This window comes from Vulpes lagopus, chromosome 12 (assembly GCF_018345385.1).
Source record: "Vulpes lagopus strain Blue_001 chromosome 12, ASM1834538v1, whole genome shotgun sequence".
In the NCBI taxonomy this organism is placed as follows: Eukaryota; Metazoa; Chordata; class Mammalia; order Carnivora; family Canidae; genus Vulpes; species Vulpes lagopus.
In genome coordinates, this window is record NC_054835.1 from 45,780,032 (window position 1) to 45,800,739 (window position 20,708).

Here is a 20,708-nt window from a genome sequence, read left to right on the forward strand (position 1 = left end):
GGGGTCCCCGCGCCGAGGCTGGGTGATGGCGAGGAGAGGGCACCGTGTGCAGACTTGGGGCGTTGCAGCAAACTGCGGGCCCCTCTGCCTCGGAGGGGTGAGCGTGTGCGTGCGCGCGTGTCGCGGGGGCGCTCCCCTCTCCCGCCTCCTCCGTGAGAGCCTGACCTGAGCCCCCCCGCCCCTCCCGGGCTGCGGCTCGCGGGGTCCGCCTTGGCCCCTCCCCGGGCGGGCGCCCCTGCCCAGGCGGGCCAGGAAGCGTCGGTCCCCGCCCCGCGCTAGGCCCGCAGCCGGGGGACTTTGGAGTCGAGGAGGAAGCCGGCGGGGCGGGGAGGCGGGGGTGTGTCGGAAGGCGGCGGCGGGGTTTTATAACCCGCAGGGCGGCCGCGGCGCGGGAGAAGGGGCAGCGCCGCGCACCGCGCTCCGCGCTCCGCGCACCGCGCCATGGGGGCCGCGCCGGGCCGTCCCGGGCGGGGGCCGCTGCCGCCGCTGCTGCCGCCGCTGCTCCTGCCGCTGCTCCTGCCGCTGCTCCTGCCGCCGCCGCCGCCCGCCGCCCTGGCGCTCGACCCCGAGCTGCAGCCCGGAAACTTTGCCGCCGACGAGGCCGGGGCGCAGCTCTTCGTGCAGAGCTTCAACTCGAGCGCCGAGCTGGTGATGTACCAGAGCACCGTGGCCAGCTGGGCGTACGACACCAACATCACCGAGGAGAACGCGCGGCGCCAGGTGGGCGCGCGGGCCGGGGCGGGGGCGGGGCGGGGCCCGGGCGCCCAATCACAGGCCCGCGGCCCGGCGCTGGGGGGCGGGGAGCCCCCGGCCCCGCGCAGCCCCGCAGACCGCGGAGGGGTCCCCGCGCGGTGCCGGGCGCGCGGCCCGTGCCCAGTACGAGCACCGAGGGGATGGAGCCGGCTCCCTGGCCTCGAGCCCCCGCGGTGGCGGCGCCCCGGGGCGACCTCGGGCTGGGTCAGGTGCCCGCTCGCTCCGGCCCGCCCCTCTCGGTTCCCGTCCCTGCTCATCGCCGCCCCCTTACCCTCCTCTCCACCCGCCTCTCTTCTGGCCCCGTTTCTGCTCCACCGTCTGCTCCACCGTCCACCTGAGGCCGATTCCCCCAGTTCCTGACCCCGCAGGCCCGAGGGGAGGCCCCGAGCCCCCCCGCCTTCCTCCCGTTTAAGGAGCCACGGCCTCCCTGTATCCCCCCGGTGCCCGCAGGAGGAGGCGGCCCTGCTCAACCAGGAGTTTGCTGAGGTCTGGGGCCAGAAGGCCAAGGAGCTGTATGACCCAATCTGGCAGAACTTCAGCGACCCAGTCCTGCGAAGAGTCATCAGTGGTGTGCGCACCCTGGGCCCTGCCAACCTGCCCGTGGAAAAGCGTCAGCAGGTGGGCGCACGGGACCTGGGCAGCGGAGGCAGAAGTGGCCAGCTTGCCTTCCAGGGCCTCCGGGCGCTGGCGGGGGAGCCTGGCAGGAAGGGGCCCTGGGTGGGAGGCACCCTGGCTGCAGGAGAAGCCTCCCTGAGCCCAGAATGGCTTCCTGAAACATTGATTTCTCTTGGAGATGGGGTGTAGAAAGTTAAATTCAAGTAAGCGGATGAAAAGGGGGTTTTCAAAGTGTCTCCATCGTGGGATTTTGTGTATGGGTTTCTGAAAGACGGAGGACTGAGAAGGCATTGAGGCCAGAGAGTGGAGAGAGGGGTTTGCCCTCATTGCAAGGCGGTGACTGAACTTGGACTTGAACCCCATCCCAAATTCTAAGGACACTTGTTTCCACATCCACAGGCTGCCCCACTGGGAGGGGGATCAGTAGATTAGTGATCAGAAGTGTCCTGAGTGTCCTAGCCACGTCCCCTCTCCAGGCCTCCTTTTCATCCTAGCAAAGAGAGGAGAGGGGCGCCACCAGATTGTCTCTGGGGGTGTTCACTGCTAACATTTACTCAACTCTAACTCTCCAGTACAACGCTCTGCTGAGCAACATGAACAGGATCTATTCCACAGCCAGGGTCTGCTTCTACCCCAACAAGACTGCCATCTGCTGGTCCCTGGACCCAGGTATGGCTCTGTCTCTATTGTCTCTGCTGGGGCTTCCCAGCCCTACCCCAAGGCCCAGCTGCACCCAGGAAGAGGGTGTGTTTCATGGGAGGGCCCTGAGGCACCTGGGTGGCTCAGTGGTTGAGCATCTACCTTTGGCTCAGGTCATGGTCCCAGGGTCATAGGATGGAGTCCTCCATCAGGCTCCCCGCCATAGGAGCCTGCTTCTCCCTCTGCCTATGTCTCTGCCTCTCTCTGTGTGTCTCTCATGAATAAATAAAATCTTAAAAAAAAAAAAAAAAAAAAAGGAGGGCCCATGGAGGGAGTGGGTAAACCCAAAGGTATTGACCTCCAACTAGGGCTGAACAGTCAGATGCTCCCACATCCCTGCTTCTCCCGGCAGACTGATTTCTGAAACTCCAGCCTCCAGCTCCCACACCATCCCTGCTTCCATGGGTGCTTTGGCCTCTCCTATTCCCACTAGCCTTATTCCTGGCTGCCTGTTTTTTTTTCCTTTCATGGGTCCTCTCAGTCTCCCCAGAGCCCTCCACAGGCCTTAGACCCCTTGTGACCCTCCTTCTCTCCTCCCACACCCACACCCCCCTCATCTACCAGGTGGCCTAAGGTTAGCACTCCAACCAATGAGCCGTGAAGGATCTGTCTGGGTTTTGGCCTCTGGACACATCCTCTTTGTATCCCCTCCCTTAGAGCCTCACTTCCGTAGGGACATGGGTCTCTCTTGAGTGTTTGCTTTGCATAGCTCCCAGCCCCATCCCACCCAGCCTGTGGGCAGCCCTTGCCTTTGGGGACACTGTGATATTGAGGAAGCAGATAGAGATGGTGAGGACTGGCATGCGAGCTCTACTGTAGACCGTTGCTGCCTTGGTGGAAGCAACTGACCCTGCTCCCCTGTGTCTCAGAGCTCACCCACATCATGGCCATCTCAAGAAACTACGCCCTGCTGCTCTATGCCTGGGAGGGCTGGCACAACGCTGTGGGCACCCCGCTGAAGCCCCTGTACCAGAACTTCACTGTCCTCAGCAATGAGGCCTACCAGAAGGATGGTGAGTTCGCCCACCCCATCCATGGTGGGAGTGAGTGCTGCCTTTCCCACCTTGCTGGGTGCTCCCCCATCCCCTGGCCCCACGGAGCCCAACCTCCGAGTCACACAGAGCAGCCATTACAATGACTCCATATACTGACTCAAGAAGGCACAGGTAGTGGATGGTGGAACCGACTCAAGCCCCACCTGCCTTCATCCAGGCGGCTGTGCGGTCCTCACACTGCGCCTCCTGGCACACTTTGAAGCCCTAGCGCTCATCTTCACCTCTCCAGGATGTATCTAGCTGGAGTTGGAACAACCCCTAGTTGGAAAGTCTTAGAGCAGCAGCCCCCAAGCCGTCTTTCCTAACTAGCTGGCAGATACACGGGCCCGCAGCCAGAATGGTGAAGCAGTAGCTGGGTGCCCCAGCCTGGGGCCTGAGCTGCACCCCCAACACTCCCCACCCGCCCCCCAGGCTTCTCAGACACAGGGGCCTACTGGCGCTCCTGGTATGAGTCGCCCACCTTCGTGGAGGATCTGGAGCACCTCTACCATCAAGTAGAGCCCCTCTACCTGAACCTCCACGCCTACGTCCGCCGCGCACTGCACCGCCGATATGGAGACAGATACATCAACCTCAAGGGGCCCATCCCGGCTCACCTGCTGGGTAAGAATGTCACCTTGCCTCCCTCCACACGTGTCCCACAGATTGTCCTCCACCTGTGTCACATTCTAGAGCACTCCTGCACATGAGCCCATGTGGCTCACTCAACAACCCCTTAAGGCAGGTGGCCCTTCTCAATCGTCAGTACTGTTCCTACTTTTCAGACAGGGTGCCCAGGGCTGGAGGCACATCGACTTAGCAGAGGGCAGAGAACTAGTAAAAGGTGGAGCTAGGAGACACAGTGAAGACTTTGACTCCAGGTCCAATGTGGGAGGAATGATGATCTTAGACTATGTTCCAGGAAGCAAGCCCTTTGGAGGGCCTGCCTCAGCATCAGGAGTCGGGGACCCTGGTAGCATCGGGAAGGAACTTAGGCTCCCACTGTCAACCCTGGGGAACCCAGAGCATTTGGGAGTGTGAGTGGGCCTGAGATGCTGAGCAGGCTGCTACACTTGAGTGCCCAGGCTCCAGGTGCCAGGGACCTAGAGTCCTGCTCAGTGACACACCTGGGGAAGCGGGCAGGGAGGACACTGGCCAGGCAGGGAGCTAAACTGTCTGGCCTCCCTCCTCTGTCTAGGTGACATGTGGGCCCAGAGCTGGGACAACCTCTATGACATGATGGTGCCTTTCCCCGACAAGCCCAGTCTCGATGTTACCAGCACTATGGTGCGCAAGGTAAGCTCGGAGTCAGGCTGGGGTGGGGGTAGCACACAGGAGTCAGACATGGGGAGAAGGGGAGAAAGAAGTCACGTGAGGGAGATGGGGAGGGGAGGGACCTCGCTCCGTCCCTTTCTAAGGCCTGGAGTGTATGTACAAGCCGTGAGTTGAGGCCTGTGTCCTGGCTGAAGTGCCAACCCCCCCCTCCAGGACCCCTCAGGTGAGTGGAGTGTGGGTAACCATCTACTTTTGTTTTCCCACTGTGGTTAATAGGGGCTCTGCTTCTGGGAAGGGAGGCCGCAGAGCAGAGACTCCCATCATGGGAAAGGAGCCAACCCTAGGCCTGCCCCCCACCCACCCCAGGACAACCACAGTGAGCTCCCATAGCTGGTCCCTGACTTGTACCTGCACACCCCCCACCAGGGTTGGAACACTACGCACATGTTCCGGGTGGCAGAGGAGTTCTTCACCTCCCTAGGGCTCTCGCCCATGCCTCCTGAGTTTTGGGCAGGGTCCATGCTGGAGAAACCAACCGACGGGCGTGAGGTGGTGTGCCATGCCTCTGCCTGGGACTTCTACAACAGGAGAGACTTCAGGTCTAGACATGGGAGGGAAGGGGGGGCGGTCTGGAGCTCCAGGAAGGGTGGGCTCGCTGGGCACGGAAAAGCCAGTTTCCAGGTCCACCTCCACCCCAGCCCCAATACTGTTTGGGGGCCGCTGGGTCTCTTCCAAGGCCATTGGGTGTATGAGACCCTTTGGGCTGCCCTCCCTTGGCAGCTTTGGCAGGTGGCGGCTCTGTACACTGGAGTGGAGGAGAAAGACCTGAGTGTGGGCTGGGCAAGGCAAAGCATTTATATGTTTCCACCAGCTCCTTGGAGGCGCAGGGCAGTGTCCGCTTGGCTCCTTTCCCTTAGGTGCCAGCCTCCCTGTGCTCTGGCCCTTGCCCTGCCCTGTCCCTCACCTTCACGCTCACCATCTCTCTGCCCCAGGATCAAGCAGTGCACGCGGGTTACAATGGACCAGCTGTCCACGGTGCACCACGAGATGGGCCATGTGCAATACTATCTGCAGTACAAGGAGCAGCCTGTCTCCCTGCGCCAAGGGGCCAACCCCGGCTTCCATGAGGCCATCGGGGATGTGTTGGCGCTCTCCGTCTCCACTCCTGCACATCTTTACAAAATTGGCCTGCTGGACAATGTCAGCAATGACATAGGTATGGGAGGTGGAGAGGACCCAGCCCGGCCCCACCTGGACCCTATTCCAGCCCACAGCAGGACAGCTTGCCCATGCTCCCACTTGCGCTTCCTGGTTCTTCCTCTCTGCCCCAGGTCAGGAGGCTCTGGGGATCCACCTGGAGCCTCACAGCTCACCCCAAGTCCCAACTGGACACTGCCCAAGGACCCTCTCCCAAGCAGGGCTCTATGGTCGTGAAGGCTGGCCTTCCCTTCTCTATGTCTGCCGACCCCGCCTCCTGCTGGCTCCTGCCCAGGCCCACCCTATCCAACTGGACTCCCATCTCCTTCTGACCTCACTCTTCTCATCTTGTCTTCCAACAGAAAGTGACATCAATTTCTTGTTAAAGATGGCACTGGAAAAAATTGCCTTCCTGCCCTTCGGCTACTTGGTAGACCAGTGGCGTTGGGGGGTCTTTAGTGGGCGTACCCCCCCTTCCCGCTACAACTTTGACTGGTGGTATCTTCGGTGAGTAAAGAGGGAGCAGGAAAGGGCCTAACCCCAACGTGGCTGATGTTGTCTCCACCCTTTTCCCTACCTATTCTTTCCTACCTAAAACTCCCTCCTCCAGGAAGTCTTCCACCATTCACCAGAAGGGGGAAGGGACAGCCTGGTGGGAACACCTGCAAGGGCCAAAGCAGCAGAAGTGCACAACACTTCTGTCCTAAGACAATTGAACCACTCTCTTCTAGAACCAAGTATCAGGGGATCTGTCCTCCAGTTGCCCGAAATGAAACCCACTTTGACGCCGGAGCTAAGTTTCACGTCCCAAATGTGACACCATACATCAGGTACTAGCGGCCCCCTCCTACCCATTTCTGTCCCACCATTTGTCCCCATGATCCTCTGCTCTCTCGCCCCCAGAGCCTGAATTTAAGTAGGCCTCTCTCTTGCGCCCACTGGCTTCTCTCTTCTCCCCTAAGGCAGCCCCTTCCTGCCCCGGGAGGAGCTGCATGGGGCCTGGGCGAGGCACCCCGCCCCCGCCCCCCTAATGCCCCTCCTGTACTGGCAGGTACTTCGTCAGTTTTGTCCTGCAGTTCCAGTTCCATCAAGCCCTGTGCAAGGAGGCAGGCCACCAGGGCCCACTGCACACGTGTGACATCTACCAGTCCACCCAGGCGGGGGCTAAGCTCCGGTGTGTAGGGGCATGAGGAGGGCCAGTGGGAGGCGAGGGGAGAGGCAGGAGGGAGATGTGTCTGGAAAGCGACAGGCTGCTCATAGGAGAGCCACGGGGCTCCTGGTGGAGGGTGCCTTTCTTCCTTTCCACACCCGTCTGCCTCTCATCAAGTATTTACGGAGTCCCTGCCCCCCTGCCAAGCTCCTAGTCTCCAGAGTCCTGCTGTTGCTGTTCTGGGAGGTGGGCCAGAGGCCCGGCTGGGATGCAGGCCTGAGCCTCATACCCACCATGCCCACTCTGCCCGACAGGGAGGCACTGCGGGCAGGCTCCTCAAGGCCCTGGCAGGACGTGCTCAGGGAGGCGATTGGCTCAGACACCCTGGACGCTCAACCACTGCTCGACTACTTCCAGCCCGTCAGCCGATGGCTGCAGGAGCAGAACAAGCGCAACGGCGAGGTGCTGGGATGGCCAGAATACCAGTGGCGGCCACCGATGCCCAACAATTATCCACAGGACATTGGTAAAGCCCTGAGTGAGGGTGGGGCGGGTGCTAAAGTGAGTTCTTAATTCCCGGCTCTGGACCCAGGCCCCTTGGTTCCTGGTTCCTGGTTCCTGGTCAGCAGCAAACAGCTGGGCCCCGGCACCCTACCCCAGAGGACTGTGCAGTGCCCTTAGCTCATCACAGGGACCTGGGGGGGGGGGAATGGGCATGTCTTTTTCCCCAGCATTCTAGGGAGGGTGTGCCTAGATCTAAGTGCCCCCCCCGGGGGGGGGGCAGGCTGGTGGGCACACTGCTCTATGAGGTCACATTACAGGCTCCACTCTTATTGGCCAGAGGGCTGTGGCTACAGGGCTCTGCTGTCCTGCGGCCATGGGCCAAGGTTGGGCTGCTCCAGGACTGCCTAGCCTCTTTCTCCTCCTGCTCTGCTGTGGGCACCCTATGCTGGTCCCCAGCCAGGAGGCCACCCACCAGGTGACAACCACCCAGGGAACAACCAGCCAGGCAAAAACCAGAAGCCAGACAACAACTCGCCAGACAACTCACCAGGCAACAAGCAGCAGCCAGACAACCCAGAGCCCAAGTGGTAGCAGCTGGGGGGCAGGACGGGGCCTGGAAGGAAAGGAGCAGGAGGTGGGGGCAGTTCTGGGGGCAGAAGCAGGCCAACCTGCAACAGAGGGCAAGGGGAGGCCTGTCTGTTTCCCTCTCTGTTCCACAGGCCTGGTGACCGATGAAGTTGAGGCCAGAAGGTTTGTGGAGGAATATGACCGGAGATCGCTCGTGATATGGAATGAATATGCTGAAGCTAACTGGAACTATAACACCAACATCACCACAGAGACCAGCAAGATCCTGGTAGGGGGCCCCCTCCATGCCCTGGACTCGCACGGGCACCCACACTCACGCACACGTACAGCACATATGTGCTCCTCCCCTCAGGGACTGATCCTCCAAACCCAAAGCAGAGCCAAATGCCCCCTCCCTCCCTCAGTGTGGCTGCAGAGGGGTGGGGCGAGGGGAGCAGAGCTGTCAGAATTTGTGAAAAATCTAGATGGAATATCTCAAATAATACTCGGCTTCAGGTTTGGGTGGGCATCTACTCAATGCCTAACAAAGTTGTCTTTCATTAGCAAGTAATCTGCTGTTAGTACTAGAATGGTTTGCACATAAACAGGTGATGCTAAGGGTGGAGTTTTAGATTGACAACCCCTTTTTGCCACCACAGTGAGGGCTAGCTTCCCCTCAGCCCCTTCCCCGCCTGTGTGGTAAGCGCAGGTTACACCGAGGTGAGCCACAGAGAGCTAATGTTTTTTGAAAACTATTGTTTGTTGGCCACCATTCCTTGGTGCTTTACGTCTCTTGCCTCCTTTGTTCCTCAACAGCCTTGCAAAAGTAGTGATCTTATTCACATTTTACAGAAGGGACCCCGAAGCTCAGAGAGGCCACAGAGCTAATACCAACCTTCTCCATCCTAACAAGTTACAGGCTGGGCTTCCCCTTCTCTACCCCAGCCAGGATATGTCTTGTGTGACTATGGGTATCTGTTGAGGGACATGTACCGCGTGCAAGACATTACAGACAATCCAGGTTGAAGAGCAAAGGCAACAATCTGATAAAACAGCCCCCCGCCATGGCAGCCCCAGTCCCCTCCAGTAGTCCCCCTCTGACACAGCTCCTGGACCTCACGACATGCCTCCCCCTGTACCTTCAGCTGCAGAAGAACATACAGATGGCAAACCACACCTTCAAGTTTGGCACCTGGGCCAGGCAGTTTGACGTGACTAACTTCCAAAATGCGAGCATCAAGCGGATGATAAAGAAAATTCAGGACCTAGAACGGGCAGCGCTCCCTGCCAAGGAGCTGGAAGAGGTATGTGGCTTGTGGCTTGTGGGGAGCAGGGAATGGAAGATCCAGGACCAGGACCAGGTCCTGGCTCAGGGGAGTGAGCCTAGTACAAGGTCTGGCCTTCGTGCTGCTTCCTCTTCCTCTATCTGTTGTGACATCTGCCGTGGTGACATCACCCACAGAATTACTGAGAAGGGAGCACCTTTGGGAACACACTCCCCCAGCTCCACAGTACCCCACCCCCACCCCCCGGGTGGTGCCTAGGGCAGAACGGGTAGCAAAGGTTGCAGCTTGCTTCCTGTCTTCTTCCTCCTGCAGTACAACAAGATCCTGCTGGACATGGAAACCACTTACAGCGTGGCCTCTGTGTGCCACACCAATGGCACTTGTCTGCAGCTGGAGCCTGGTGCGTGCACGTGGGGAACGAGAGGGAGATGGGGGAGGCTGGTGTTGGCAGTGTTAGGGGTGCTGGCCCTTGGAGAGGGTCAGGTGCTCCTACCTCGTGGGGGATTTCCCCACGAGGGGTTCATTTGGGGTTCATTTCCCCAATATGAACATGTCGCTGTTTTCTACCAGTGGGGCTTCTCTGCCACCACTTAGATTGGGCACGTACTTCATCTCCAAGCTGATTGTAGCCTTGTATCCACCCTTCTGCCCCCTCTGGGCCCTCCCTGGATTCCTCTCTATTCCTCTCTGCCCTCTGCCCTTCAAAGTAGGAGGTACCTCAGATTTGTCTGTTGAGTGCTTAGATCCCCAACTAGGGATAGTAACTCTAGGTACCTTCCTTCCTTCACCCTATCTGTGTCTTTCCCATATTCTCTGGCCTCCTCCTTGCTCCCCCATCCCTCAAATTGAAGCCACAGCTCATGGAACCCATTCCCGTCTTGAAGGAATGGACCAGTTCTTGCTTATCCCCTTTCTCTCTCTCCACATTGGCTGGTCCTTTTAACCTTCTTCCCTTTGAAAGAGCTCACCCTGGACACCCAAGTACCTGCACACAGATATGTTCCCTTCTCCCTCCTGACCCATTCTCCCAAGGGATGGGGAGCCAGAGGCATAAACATTCTTCCTGAGGAATCACTACCCAGAAACCATCTCTTCCTGGCCCTCTGCCCAACTCCCACATTAGAACAATGACAAATAGAGGGGAAATGGAAAATAAACAGGAGAGAGAGACAGTTTTCCTGAGACAGGGTTTGGCTTACGGTTTGTATACATGGGGATGCACGCACAGTGTTGCGGGGGCATATGTGTGCTGTGTGCATGTGTGTGCGCACGGTTATGGAGAAGAGCGTTAAAGGGAGTGTAGCCTTCAGCCTCTCCCCCACCCCCCACCAATTAGCCTCTTAATCCAGACCTGGGCCATCAGATCACTGCCATTAGTAAGATGAAGAAGCACCCACAAAACAGAATACTCACATCAGCAGAGGGCAGAGGTAAAATTCTCCAAATATGTTTTTTTTTTTTAAACAATTCATTGGAATGTACTTTCTCTGTGAGAAGGAGGTATCACGAAGCATATTCCAAAACAGGGAGAGAGAGAGCACAAGTCAGATAATGAGGTGTGCATGGCCCTGAATGGCGCAGGCTGGTGGCCAGGAAGGGGAGCCACCACTGGTCTGCGTGGGGCTTCGGAAATGACATGTGAGCTCAGGCCATTCTCGTTCCGGCTCCGCCCCATGCATGTCAGCTCCATGCAATCCATATGGAGGAGGCTACACACGCGGCGTGGCTTTGACAGGACACAGAGCCAGGACTTCTGGCTCCCTGACGGTGCTGGGATGGCTCTCTGTACTTTGTCTCCATGGCTGTCCTTGTATTCCGTCCAGTTCACGAGCAGTTCGTGAAAGATGTCCTGGGTCCTGTGAGGACGCAGAGACCAATGAGGCACACACCCTGCTCAGGGGCCTCATGCTCCCATTAGATTTTTTCACCCCCATGAATGTTGGTTTACCCCCATTTTACAGATAGTGCAAGGGGGGTCTTGTGACCCGTGAGGTTATTCTGGGACACTAGACAGGAGCTTGGGTCTTGTGACCTCCAAACCATTTGTCCTTCCCACGGAGGGATGAGCAGGAAATCAGTGGGCACCAGCAGCAGCTCCAGGGTCTGGACCTTTGCTTTGTGCCTGGCTGGGCCACTTCCTGGCTGGGGGACCTGCCATGTCACCAAAACACTCATGTGAAAACCAGCGCACCCCTCACAGGAGTGTCGCAACCCCAACATGGTGTTGTGCCCCCTAAGCCTGAGGCGGCTGCCCTGTGGAGGCCTTTCTAGAAAGTGCACCACCCTTTCTCCCATTTCACTAGACTTGTTGCCTGTACAGGCCTTTTCACGAGTCTCACCATGCTTACCCCAGCTCCAAACCCCTGTGACTGACTTCGCCTTATAAGGAGGTGGGAGGGGAGTCAAGGGCTAGAGGCTCGAGCCATTCAACCCGTCCCTGCAGATCTGACGAATCTAATGGCCACATCCCGGAAATATGAAGATCTGCTGTGGGCCTGGAAGAGCTGGCGAGAAAAAGTGGGGAGAGCAATCCTCCCTTTTTTCCCCAAGTACGTGGAACTTGCCAACAAGGCTGCCCGGCTCAACGGTAAGTCCCTCCTGCCAGTATCACTAGCTCTCTGGTTCCAGCCCTACTAGGGGCCTCTGAAACATCCTCTGAGCCCCAAAACTTGATGAGAGGGAGGTCCCTAGAGGAGGTGGGGCTGAGGGCACTCCAGGACTGGTCGGGTGTCCAGAGAGCCTGGCCACATCCCCTCTGCAGGCTACGAAGATGCAGGTGACTCCTGGAGAGCCATGTATGAGATGCCGTCCCTGGAGCAAGACCTGGAGCAGCTTTACCAGGAGCTGCAGCCACTCTACCTGAACCTCCATGCCTACGTGCGCCGGGCCCTGCACCGCCACTACGGGCCCCAGCACATCAACCTGGAGGGCCCCATTCCGGCTCACCTGCTGGGTGAGGACAAGTCCTGGGGGGAGGGCCAGTGCTGTCCAGAGGGCAGAGGGCAGGCTGGGGGGGATCTTTGGACAGCATGTCAGGTGGCTGGAATGAAGATGTGAGGCCGTAGCTGGGGTGGGGTGGCAGCTGGGTGCAAGGAGATGAGCCCCCTGCTTGCTTTGAGCACCACAATTGCTACAGAGCCACATGGGGCAGGTCACCCGGATGGATCAGTGGAGGAATTTATAATAATGATGCAGGAGACCATACCACCCAAGATGGCAGCTCAAGACGGCATAACAGCGGGGAGGCGGGGGGTGAGGAAGGGCTGTGAGTTAGACCTGGGGCCTCCCCATAGGTGGCATGTGACCAGAGCTTTGAAAGATGACAGGCTCGGACAGATGGAATGGGAGATGTAGTGGGAGGAAGGAGAAGAGCAGACACAAAAGGCTCAGGCTAAGGGGAGTTAGGAGAACAGAGGAGAGTATGGAGAGTGTAGATCCATCCCAGCTTTTGGACCCTCATTTTTTTCAGGGGTTGTAAACTGAGATGCCCTGAACACAGGAAGTAGGTAGTGGAAGACAGAGAGGGGTGGTGGAGAGAGCAGCAAAGCCAGAGGCTATCGGGTTCTTGTCCCCGTCGGGCCACTGAGAACACATCCCTGGAGGGCTTGTTACTGTGAGCAGAGGCCAGACAGGGCCACAGACCATTCGCCAATCATGAAGGAGACCCCAGAAATTCATCCAGGTTTGGGGACCTTGTAGCCTAAGAGACCAGCCATCCTGGATCCCACTCAGGTGAGACCAAGAATATCAGAATGGACATCAGCTTGATGACTAAGGAACACAGAGCCTGAAGGGGAAGCCCTGTGCCCAATGGCCCTGGGAATGGGGGCAGAGCTGGGGCATAGAGCTCAGACCTTGGCACTCAGAGCCAGTAATGACCTGGTGGGCTGGATGTGCAGGCTGGAGACAATGCATATCAAATGCCTAACACAGTTTGCAAACAGTAGGTGCTCAAGAGACGCTGTTAAGATCCTAAGACTGGGATCTGGTTCCTTCTCCATGGGTGATGGTGCTGAGTGTAGGAAATAACATCTGTCTCTCCCCTCTCTCTTCTCTTCCCCCATCTGCCTCCAGGGAACATGTGGGGTCAGACGTGGTCCAACATCTATGACTTGGTGGTACCCTTCCCTTCAGCCCCCAAGATAGATGCCACAGAGGCCATGATAAAGCAGGTGCACATTGGGCCCCTGGTCACATTTCTGCTCCTCCAGGGCAGCCCCAGGGCACAGGGGAGGGGAGACCTCTGCCTCAGTGGGACAGGAATTCCCTCTGGCTTGGCCCTCTTCCAACCCCCACCCTGACTGCAGCACACAGTCTGCTCCCTTCGTCCCGCCCCCAGTTTTGGCAGAGCTCCCTCTGCTTGCAGGGCTGGACTCCCAAAAGGATGTTTGAAGAAGCGAACAATTTCTTCACCTCCCTGGGGCTGTTGCCTGTGCCCTTTGAGTTCTGGAATAAGTCAATGCTGGAGAAGCCGACTGATGGGCGGGAAGTAGTGTGCCATGCCTCCGCCTGGGACTTCTACAATGGCAAGGACTTCAGGTGTGTCCAGGTGGCAGCCAGGGGACCATATCCTGAGCCCAGTGGGCCAGGAGATGAGCCAAGTAAAGGTTCTACTATTGTCCCCTCGGCCAGAGCAAGCAGAAGCAAGTATAGGGACCAGAGCTTAGGATGAGGGGTCAAGAGCATTGGGCCTGACCCTGGCTTGGCCATTCGCTTCTGGCAGGGGCATCTTGTCTACCAGGTGAGGGTCTTCTCGGGCCCTGACCAGTCCTGGGTGAGAGCACTGTGTGAGCTGCCTAGCTTTCCCTCATTCTGGGGCGGCCCCTGCATATCGCAGGCCATCTGTGTGGGTGTGTGTGCCTTGATACAGAGAAGAACCTGAGGGCACTGAGGACTTCACACAGATCCACCATCGTCAGAGGCTCAGAAGTTGTCTTCATCAGAGAATAGTTATTTATTGCTGCAGAACAACCACCCCAAACTTAGTGATATAAAAAAAATTGTTCATGTTCATGATTTTATCAGTCAGGAGAGCAGGCAACATGAAGTGGACATGGCTTGCTCCTGCTGTACAATGATGGAGACCTCAGCCGGGGTGGCTCTGATGGCTGGAGATGGCGGGGTAGCTCAGTGGGGCCATCTGTCTGGGGACTTGGTTCTGGCCCTTATTTGGGTTCCTCATCTTTTCTCCATGTGGCATGCGCTGGGACAGAAGGGATCAAGTTGGCTTCTTTATTCAGATGCTGGGTCCTTGGACTGGGATGATTGGAGCAGTTGGGGGTTGGTGGGACATCTCTGTCTCCAGGCTAGCTTGAGCTTCCTCCCAGTATGAGAGTCAGGTAGATTTCCTACTGGGCACTTGGCATCCCCCAGAAAGAAGGCAAAAATAGCCAGTCCTGCTAAAGGCTAAATCCAAAACTGGCAGTCACTTCTGCCACATTTTATTGGCTAATGCAAGTCACACGGCCAACCCAGATTCAAAAGAGGGAAAGAAGACCCCATGTCTTGGGAGAAGTGGCAAAGATGATCTGCCACTATTGATGAAGTGTCTTCTTATAAGAGTGGACACAGAGAGACTAGAACAAACCAGCCAGGGTTCACTGGATTGCCTGCCCTTGGGCCCTTCCTCCAAAGGTATGAGAACTTCAACTGTAGGGCTAGATGTAGACAGAATCTGGGGGTCTTCCCTTGTATGAGGAGTCATAGGAGAAGATGGACAGACCCCAACCTTGGTGTAATGGGGATGCTGGGAAGCTCTTCCCCTCCCAATACAATGACAGAAAAACAGGGTCAACTGAACTGAAGGGCTCTGAAATCCTCATTGAGGATTTCACTGGCTCACAAAAGAGAATGAGGAAAGGGACACCTGGGTGGCTCAGCGGTTGAACATCTGTCTTCAGCTCAGGGTGTGATCCCGGAGTCCTGAGATCGAGTCCCACATCGGGCTCCTTGCATGGAGCCTGCTTCTCCTTCTGCCTATGTCTCTGCCTCTTTCTGTGTGTCTCTTATGAATAAATAAATAAAATCTTTAAAAAAAAAGAGAAAAAATGAGGAAAGATAGGAAGGTGGGATCTCCAGCATGGACAGCTCTGCAGATGACATTTCAGCCCTAGCCATAGATGTCCTGGGGTGAATATGTTTGCTGGTGTTGGGCACATGGGATGCAGAATAGCTCAGAATAACTGTTGTTTGCTCCAGGAAGCCTAAGTCTTAGAAGAGACAAAATGTGTGCATGAAAAACAACGGAACCCACATTCTAGAAACTCCTACACTAATAACTGAGTGTCCCAATGCCTCTAGAGCATGTACTTTGCACAGTTAGAAAACATGGCAGCAGTGAGGGCTGGAGTTATTGAGGGAAGTTGGAGGCAGAGAGTGGCCTGAATGACCATGCTTTAGGGGCTTCCAACCCTCAGATTCCCTCTTTCTCAGGCTTACTCCATGCCTCCTTTGGTTTTCCTTCCCATAATGCTGTGCTTCCTGCACAGAGCATTGATGGGCATCTGCTCTGTGTGCAGTAAGGACAGCAGATGCCTTTGCCCCGCCCCCGTGTTCCAGGATCAAGCAGTGCACCACTGTGAACATGGAGGACCTGGTGGTGGCCCATCACGAGATGGGCCACATACAGTATTTCATGCAGTACAAGGACTTGCCTGTGACCTTCCGGGAGGGCGCCAACCCTGGCTTTCATGAGGCCATTGGAGATGTGCTGGCACTCTCCGTGTCTACCCCCAAGCACCTCCACAGCATCAACCTGCTGAGTAGCGAGAGCGGTGGCTACGGTGAGACAGGAACGGGAGGTCCTGGTGGGCAGAGGGGCTGAGAGGGGGCAGTGCGCTTGGGAAGCAGGGAGAGGACACTCTATGGCTCATAGACAGAGGCTGAGACAGAACAACGGAGAACAAGGATGCCACCAGCAGGGTGAGCCGGGAGAATGGAACCCACATACCAGCCCAAGAGGCAGGTTGCTAGACCCAGGGGGATATAGCCCGCTCCTGCCCTCTCCACCCGCTGCATACCTGTCCTGGCTGAGCCGCTGGAGATCTGATGACCAGCGTCCCTTCCCTCCGCAGAGCAAGACATCAATTTTCTAATGAAGATGGCGCTTGACAAGATCGCCTTTGTGCCCTTCAGCTACCTGGTTGACCAGTGGCGCTGGAGGGTATTTGATGGAAGCATCACCAAGGAGAACTACAACCAGGAGTGGTGGAACCTCAGGTGCTAGAATGCTCCTGTGGGGGCCTGGGGTGGAGGGTGTCTCCATGGGTGTCTGCATGTGTGAGTGTTCAGGTCACTGTGTCTGTACACATAGTGCATGTCTGTGTGTGTGTGTGTGTGTGTTTGTGTGTGTGTATGTAAGTGATGAGGTGCACAGGGGGTGATTGTGCAGAGAGGCACAACATACCAGAGTCTGGGGTGTTCTGTGTAGCTCCAGGGGCAAGGACTACCCTTTACTTAAAAAAACACCAACTCTTCCTGACTTGATTCTCCCCAAACCCTCCCTTCAATGTTCCTTTCCCCTTGGCAGGCTGAAGTACCAGGGCCTCTGCCCCCCAGTGGCCCGTTCTCAAGGGGACTTTGACCCAGGGGCCAAGTTCCATGTTCCTTCAAGTGTGCCTTATATCAGGTAAAGGGGAAGGGAAGAGGTCATTCCGTATTCAAAGTGCCATCGCTGCCCTGTCGGGGGCTCTCTGTCCAGTGACCTGGGGGGCCTGGCTGAGTAGCACGCTGTGCTGAGGCCACTCACCTGCAACTAAGGTTCACTCTTGTTTCACACTTTTGATGTGATGAGAGCCTCCCCCTCCAGGAGTTGAACACAGAAACTATTATAATTGGCTAATGGTTACAAGACCTTGGTTGGATAGTTAACATTATTAACTGTGACCCATAACTTTGGCTAGATCATAACCTAAGCACTGCTTTGTTTTTAAACAAGATTGTTATTCCTTTACTATATATTCAACATATTGCCCATGATATCAATTGAGTTGTACCTGGAAGAATGTCTATATAGTAAAGCAAGGGTTAGAGACCCAGTTGGATCTGGGGCCCTCCCTGGGAGGGAAGAGTCTGGAGAGACCTCAAGGGGAGGGGTCCAGGTGTCTCTGAGCTGCAGGTAGGCTGAGGCCACCTGTGAGACAAAGCAGAGGGTGGTGAGGGCTGCCCCAGGAGGGCTGTAGCCACCTCTAGCCCTTGCCACCTCTATTCCATGGAAGCCCAGTGAGGGAGGGCTTGTGATCACTGTGCCCACCTTTCCACCTTAGCATCTGACATGATGTCAGCATATAGTCAAGAAACAACTGTAGGGTGGGTGAATTGTGCTCCCAGAGTCCAGGAAGGGAGAGAAAGCCTGCTCAGATGTTCCAGAGAACATTAGGACCAAGGGGGCCCAAGGGCATCTCAGAACAGGCCCAACCTGGGCAGTGGACGAGTATGACCTGTAAGGAGCACCTGCCTTTTCTGCTGGTTTCCCAGCCCCCAAGCCAGCATTAGCTTTCACATGGAAGCCAGTTGAAGATAATTCTCTAGACAGGGTGGGCAAAGGAGACACATTCCAAATTCTGACCAGCAACCTTGGCAAAGCACTTTTAAGAAATGCCAGGAAAGTCAGTGGCACATGGCTTGTGCCCAGCATTCAAAGTGGGAGGCCTGCCCTGGTGGTTTGGGACATTATGAACCCAGGGTGGAGAGGTTGCTCTGGACTTGACTGGCAGATTTCTACCAGGGAATCCCTGCTGTTTGGGATGAATGCAGGTGACCCTTGAGGCAACACCTGGCCTCTACTTACATCGACCCCAGGAATCAAGACCTCACTGCCTCGGAAGCAACCTGCCAAATCTTTGAAGGGCTCTGCCCTGACCCTCCTCACCTATGAGTGATCCCAGAGGCCCTCAGAACAGGTCCTCCTGAGATGTAAAGGGAGCCTCTCGGGTGGGAGGCATGGAGATGGGGAGCCTTGATGATCCTGAAGACCCAAGGGTGAGCTCACCCTGACATGCTGGCTGCAGTGGAAGATGAGGGGCAGCCAGGGCTCAGGGGCTCGGGTCCTCAACCACCCCCACCTCACCCCATGCTTCCCTCCACTCCAGGTACTTTGTTGGCTTTGTCATTCAGTTCCAATTCCATGAGGCTCTGTGTCAGGCAGCTGGCCATAAGGGCCCCTTGCACACGTGTGACATCTACCAATCTAAGGAGGCCGGGAAGCGCCTGGAGTGAGTCTTCTCTGCCTTTCTTCTGACCATTCCCCACCCTCTAACTCCTCAGCTTTGAGGAACCCGGTGGGGCTCTTCTGGAAACACCCACCAGTTTGGTGCCTGGACTGGGAATCCCAGGTGGAGCCTGTGCCAGGCCTGCGTGTGGCATCCCAGTAGGAAACTAGAGCCTCTGGGCCCCAGTCATCCCTCCCCTACCCCCGCTCCCACCCCCAGACCCAGCCCTGCCCTCCCAATCCCAAAGGAGGTTTAGGCTATGAAGGGGGGGATGGCCGGTGGGAATTAGGCTGGGCCAGGAGCAGTGAGCCTCTCCACCTGTCCTTCTGACTCGGTTTCCCTTCTTTGGCGCCCCCCCAGGGATGCCATGAAACTGGGCTTCAGTAAGCCGTGGCCGGAAGCCATGAAGCTGATCACGGGCCAGTCCAACATGTCTGCATCAGCCATGATGAACTACTTCAAGCCGCTGCTGGACTGGCTGCTCACTGAGAACGGGCGGCACGGGGAGAAGCTGGGCTGGCCTCAGTACAACTGGACGCCAAACTCTGGTACTCCCCCCCCCGGGCCGGGCCCTCCCCGTTGAGGCGGGCTGCAGTCCCAGAGCGAGGGCAGGGAGCAGCCTAGGGAGCCCTGGCCTCGGCCCGCCCGCCGCCGGCCCACCGTCTGCCCCCCTTGCTTCCCTGCCCAGCTCGCTCGGAAGGCCCCTTACCGGGCACCGGCCGCGTCAACTTCCTGGGCCTGGATCTGGAGGAGCAGCAGGCCCGCGTGGGCCAGTGGGTGCTGCTCTTCCTGGGCATCGCCCTGCTGGTGGCCACCTTGGGCCTCACCCAGCGGCTCTTCAGCATCCGCCACCACAGCCTCCGCCGGCCCCACCGAGGGCCCCAGTTTGGCTCCGAGGTGGAGCTGAGACACTCCTGAGATGCCGATGACCGGGCCGGGCCTGCCGGGGAGCGTCCGCCACCGAGAGACCCGGCCGGGGCTCGGGGCCGTGGGCTGAGGACCCACCACTCCTCTCACGGCTCACCCCAGCGCGCCCGCCTCCTGTCACCCCGTCCCTCCTCACCACGCCTCGATCCTGTGCTGACGATGCGCCCTCCGGACCACAAACCCCCGTGGCCCCTGCCCCCGAGTCCCCGGGCAGCAGGCCCCCTAACACGGAGCCCCCTCCCAGTCTCTCTGCGAATACAATTAAAGGACCTGCCTCCCCCATCTGAGTCTGTGTCCCTCGTGGGGAAGCCAGGGACAGGGACAGGGATGCTCTCCGCCTCCGGGCAGTCAAGTGGGTCACTTCGCTGGGCGTCTTCGTCATCCTCCAAGAAGAGCCTGGGAAAATGCCCCGGAGCGCTGGCCCCAGCGCCCACCTCTAGCCCAGGCAGCCGGCCAATGTCCTGCCATGGCAGGCGGCCCCTGCCAGCCTCGGCACCCGCCCAGGAGGACTCTGGGAAGCAAAGGGGGAGCAGACATTCTGGGTTTCCGGCCTTCCATTTCCACGAGCTTCAGGAGCCCTGCCCCAGCTGTTCCCATAAAATGGCAGGTCCTGAATATAGAAGGCTCCCGGCTGTCCTCTGGTTGCCTGGGGGAGAAGCCTTGCATGTGTCTGACTCACGGAGGGTGTGGAACGGTTCCCTTACACACCTCAGGCTCCTGCCTGCACCAGCTCCGTGTCTCCTTGTGTCACGAGACAGCGTTCCCTGAGTATTGCCCGTGGGCTCCAGGGCCAGATCCCTCCACCTCAGCTGGAGAGGGCCCCAAAGCTGGCAGGGCTAGTGCTCACACAGGGAGTCACTGCCAGAGGCTGCCCCTGCCCTTCCCCCGAAAAAACACTCTCGCCCTGAGCCTTCCCTCCAGAAACCAATGTGGGCTGGACGAAGTAGAATTTCAAGGGACACTTTCATGACTTTAATCTACATCTTTATTATAGAAAAATGAGAAAACAAACTATGAAGAAAATAAAAGCCCTTTATATAAACCCCAAGAGATATTCACCATTGACAGTTTTGGTGTCTATCTTCCCACTGTTTTTTCTCAGCACATGTTTTAAATGAGATTATAGTATATTCACAGTTATTTATCCTTTTTCTAGTTAACATACAATCTATTTTCCGATATTTAAATGCCGAGTCTTGGGACACGTTGGATATCTTAGGGGGTTAGGCATCTGCCTTTGGCTCAGGTCATGATCCCAGGGGTCCTGGGATCGAGCCCCACATTGGGCTCCCTGCTCAGCGGGGAGTCTGCTTCTCCCTCTGTCCCTCCCCCTGCTCATGCTCTCACTCTCTCTCAAAGTCTTTTTAAAAATAAATAAATGCCAAGTCTAGAACCTGACCAAATGGAGTTTGGCAGTTTGCCAGGACCAGGGGCTTCCACTGTAAGCCTGGCCCCCTCTATTAGGACCCTGGGCTGAGAGCCTGTGCCTAGC

The 20,708-nt window shown here is 57.3% G+C and overlaps 1 protein-coding gene across 1 annotated transcript; it reads left to right on the forward strand.

Annotated features, from left to right (window-relative positions):
* The first annotated feature begins 312 nt into the window (after positions 1–312).
* On the forward strand, positions 313–19,498 carry LOC121473702 (angiotensin-converting enzyme). The gene is made up of 25 exons (XM_041726310.1): positions 313–720; positions 1,204–1,371; positions 1,941–2,037; positions 2,937–3,080; positions 3,534–3,725; positions 4,300–4,397; positions 4,803–4,975; positions 5,369–5,592; positions 5,936–6,080; positions 6,305–6,403; positions 6,625–6,747; positions 7,038–7,249; positions 7,947–8,083; positions 8,940–9,098; positions 9,393–9,480; positions 11,524–11,667; positions 11,842–12,033; positions 13,155–13,252; positions 13,447–13,619; positions 15,639–15,862; positions 16,154–16,298; positions 16,609–16,707; positions 18,170–18,292; positions 18,650–18,837; positions 18,978–19,498. The coding sequence occupies exons 1-25, from the start codon at positions 442–444 to the stop codon at positions 19,205–19,207; spliced, it is 3,954 nt and encodes a 1,317-aa protein (XP_041582244.1). The 5' UTR covers positions 313–441; the 3' UTR covers positions 19,208–19,498.
* Positions 19,499–20,708: the final 1,210 nt, after the last annotated feature.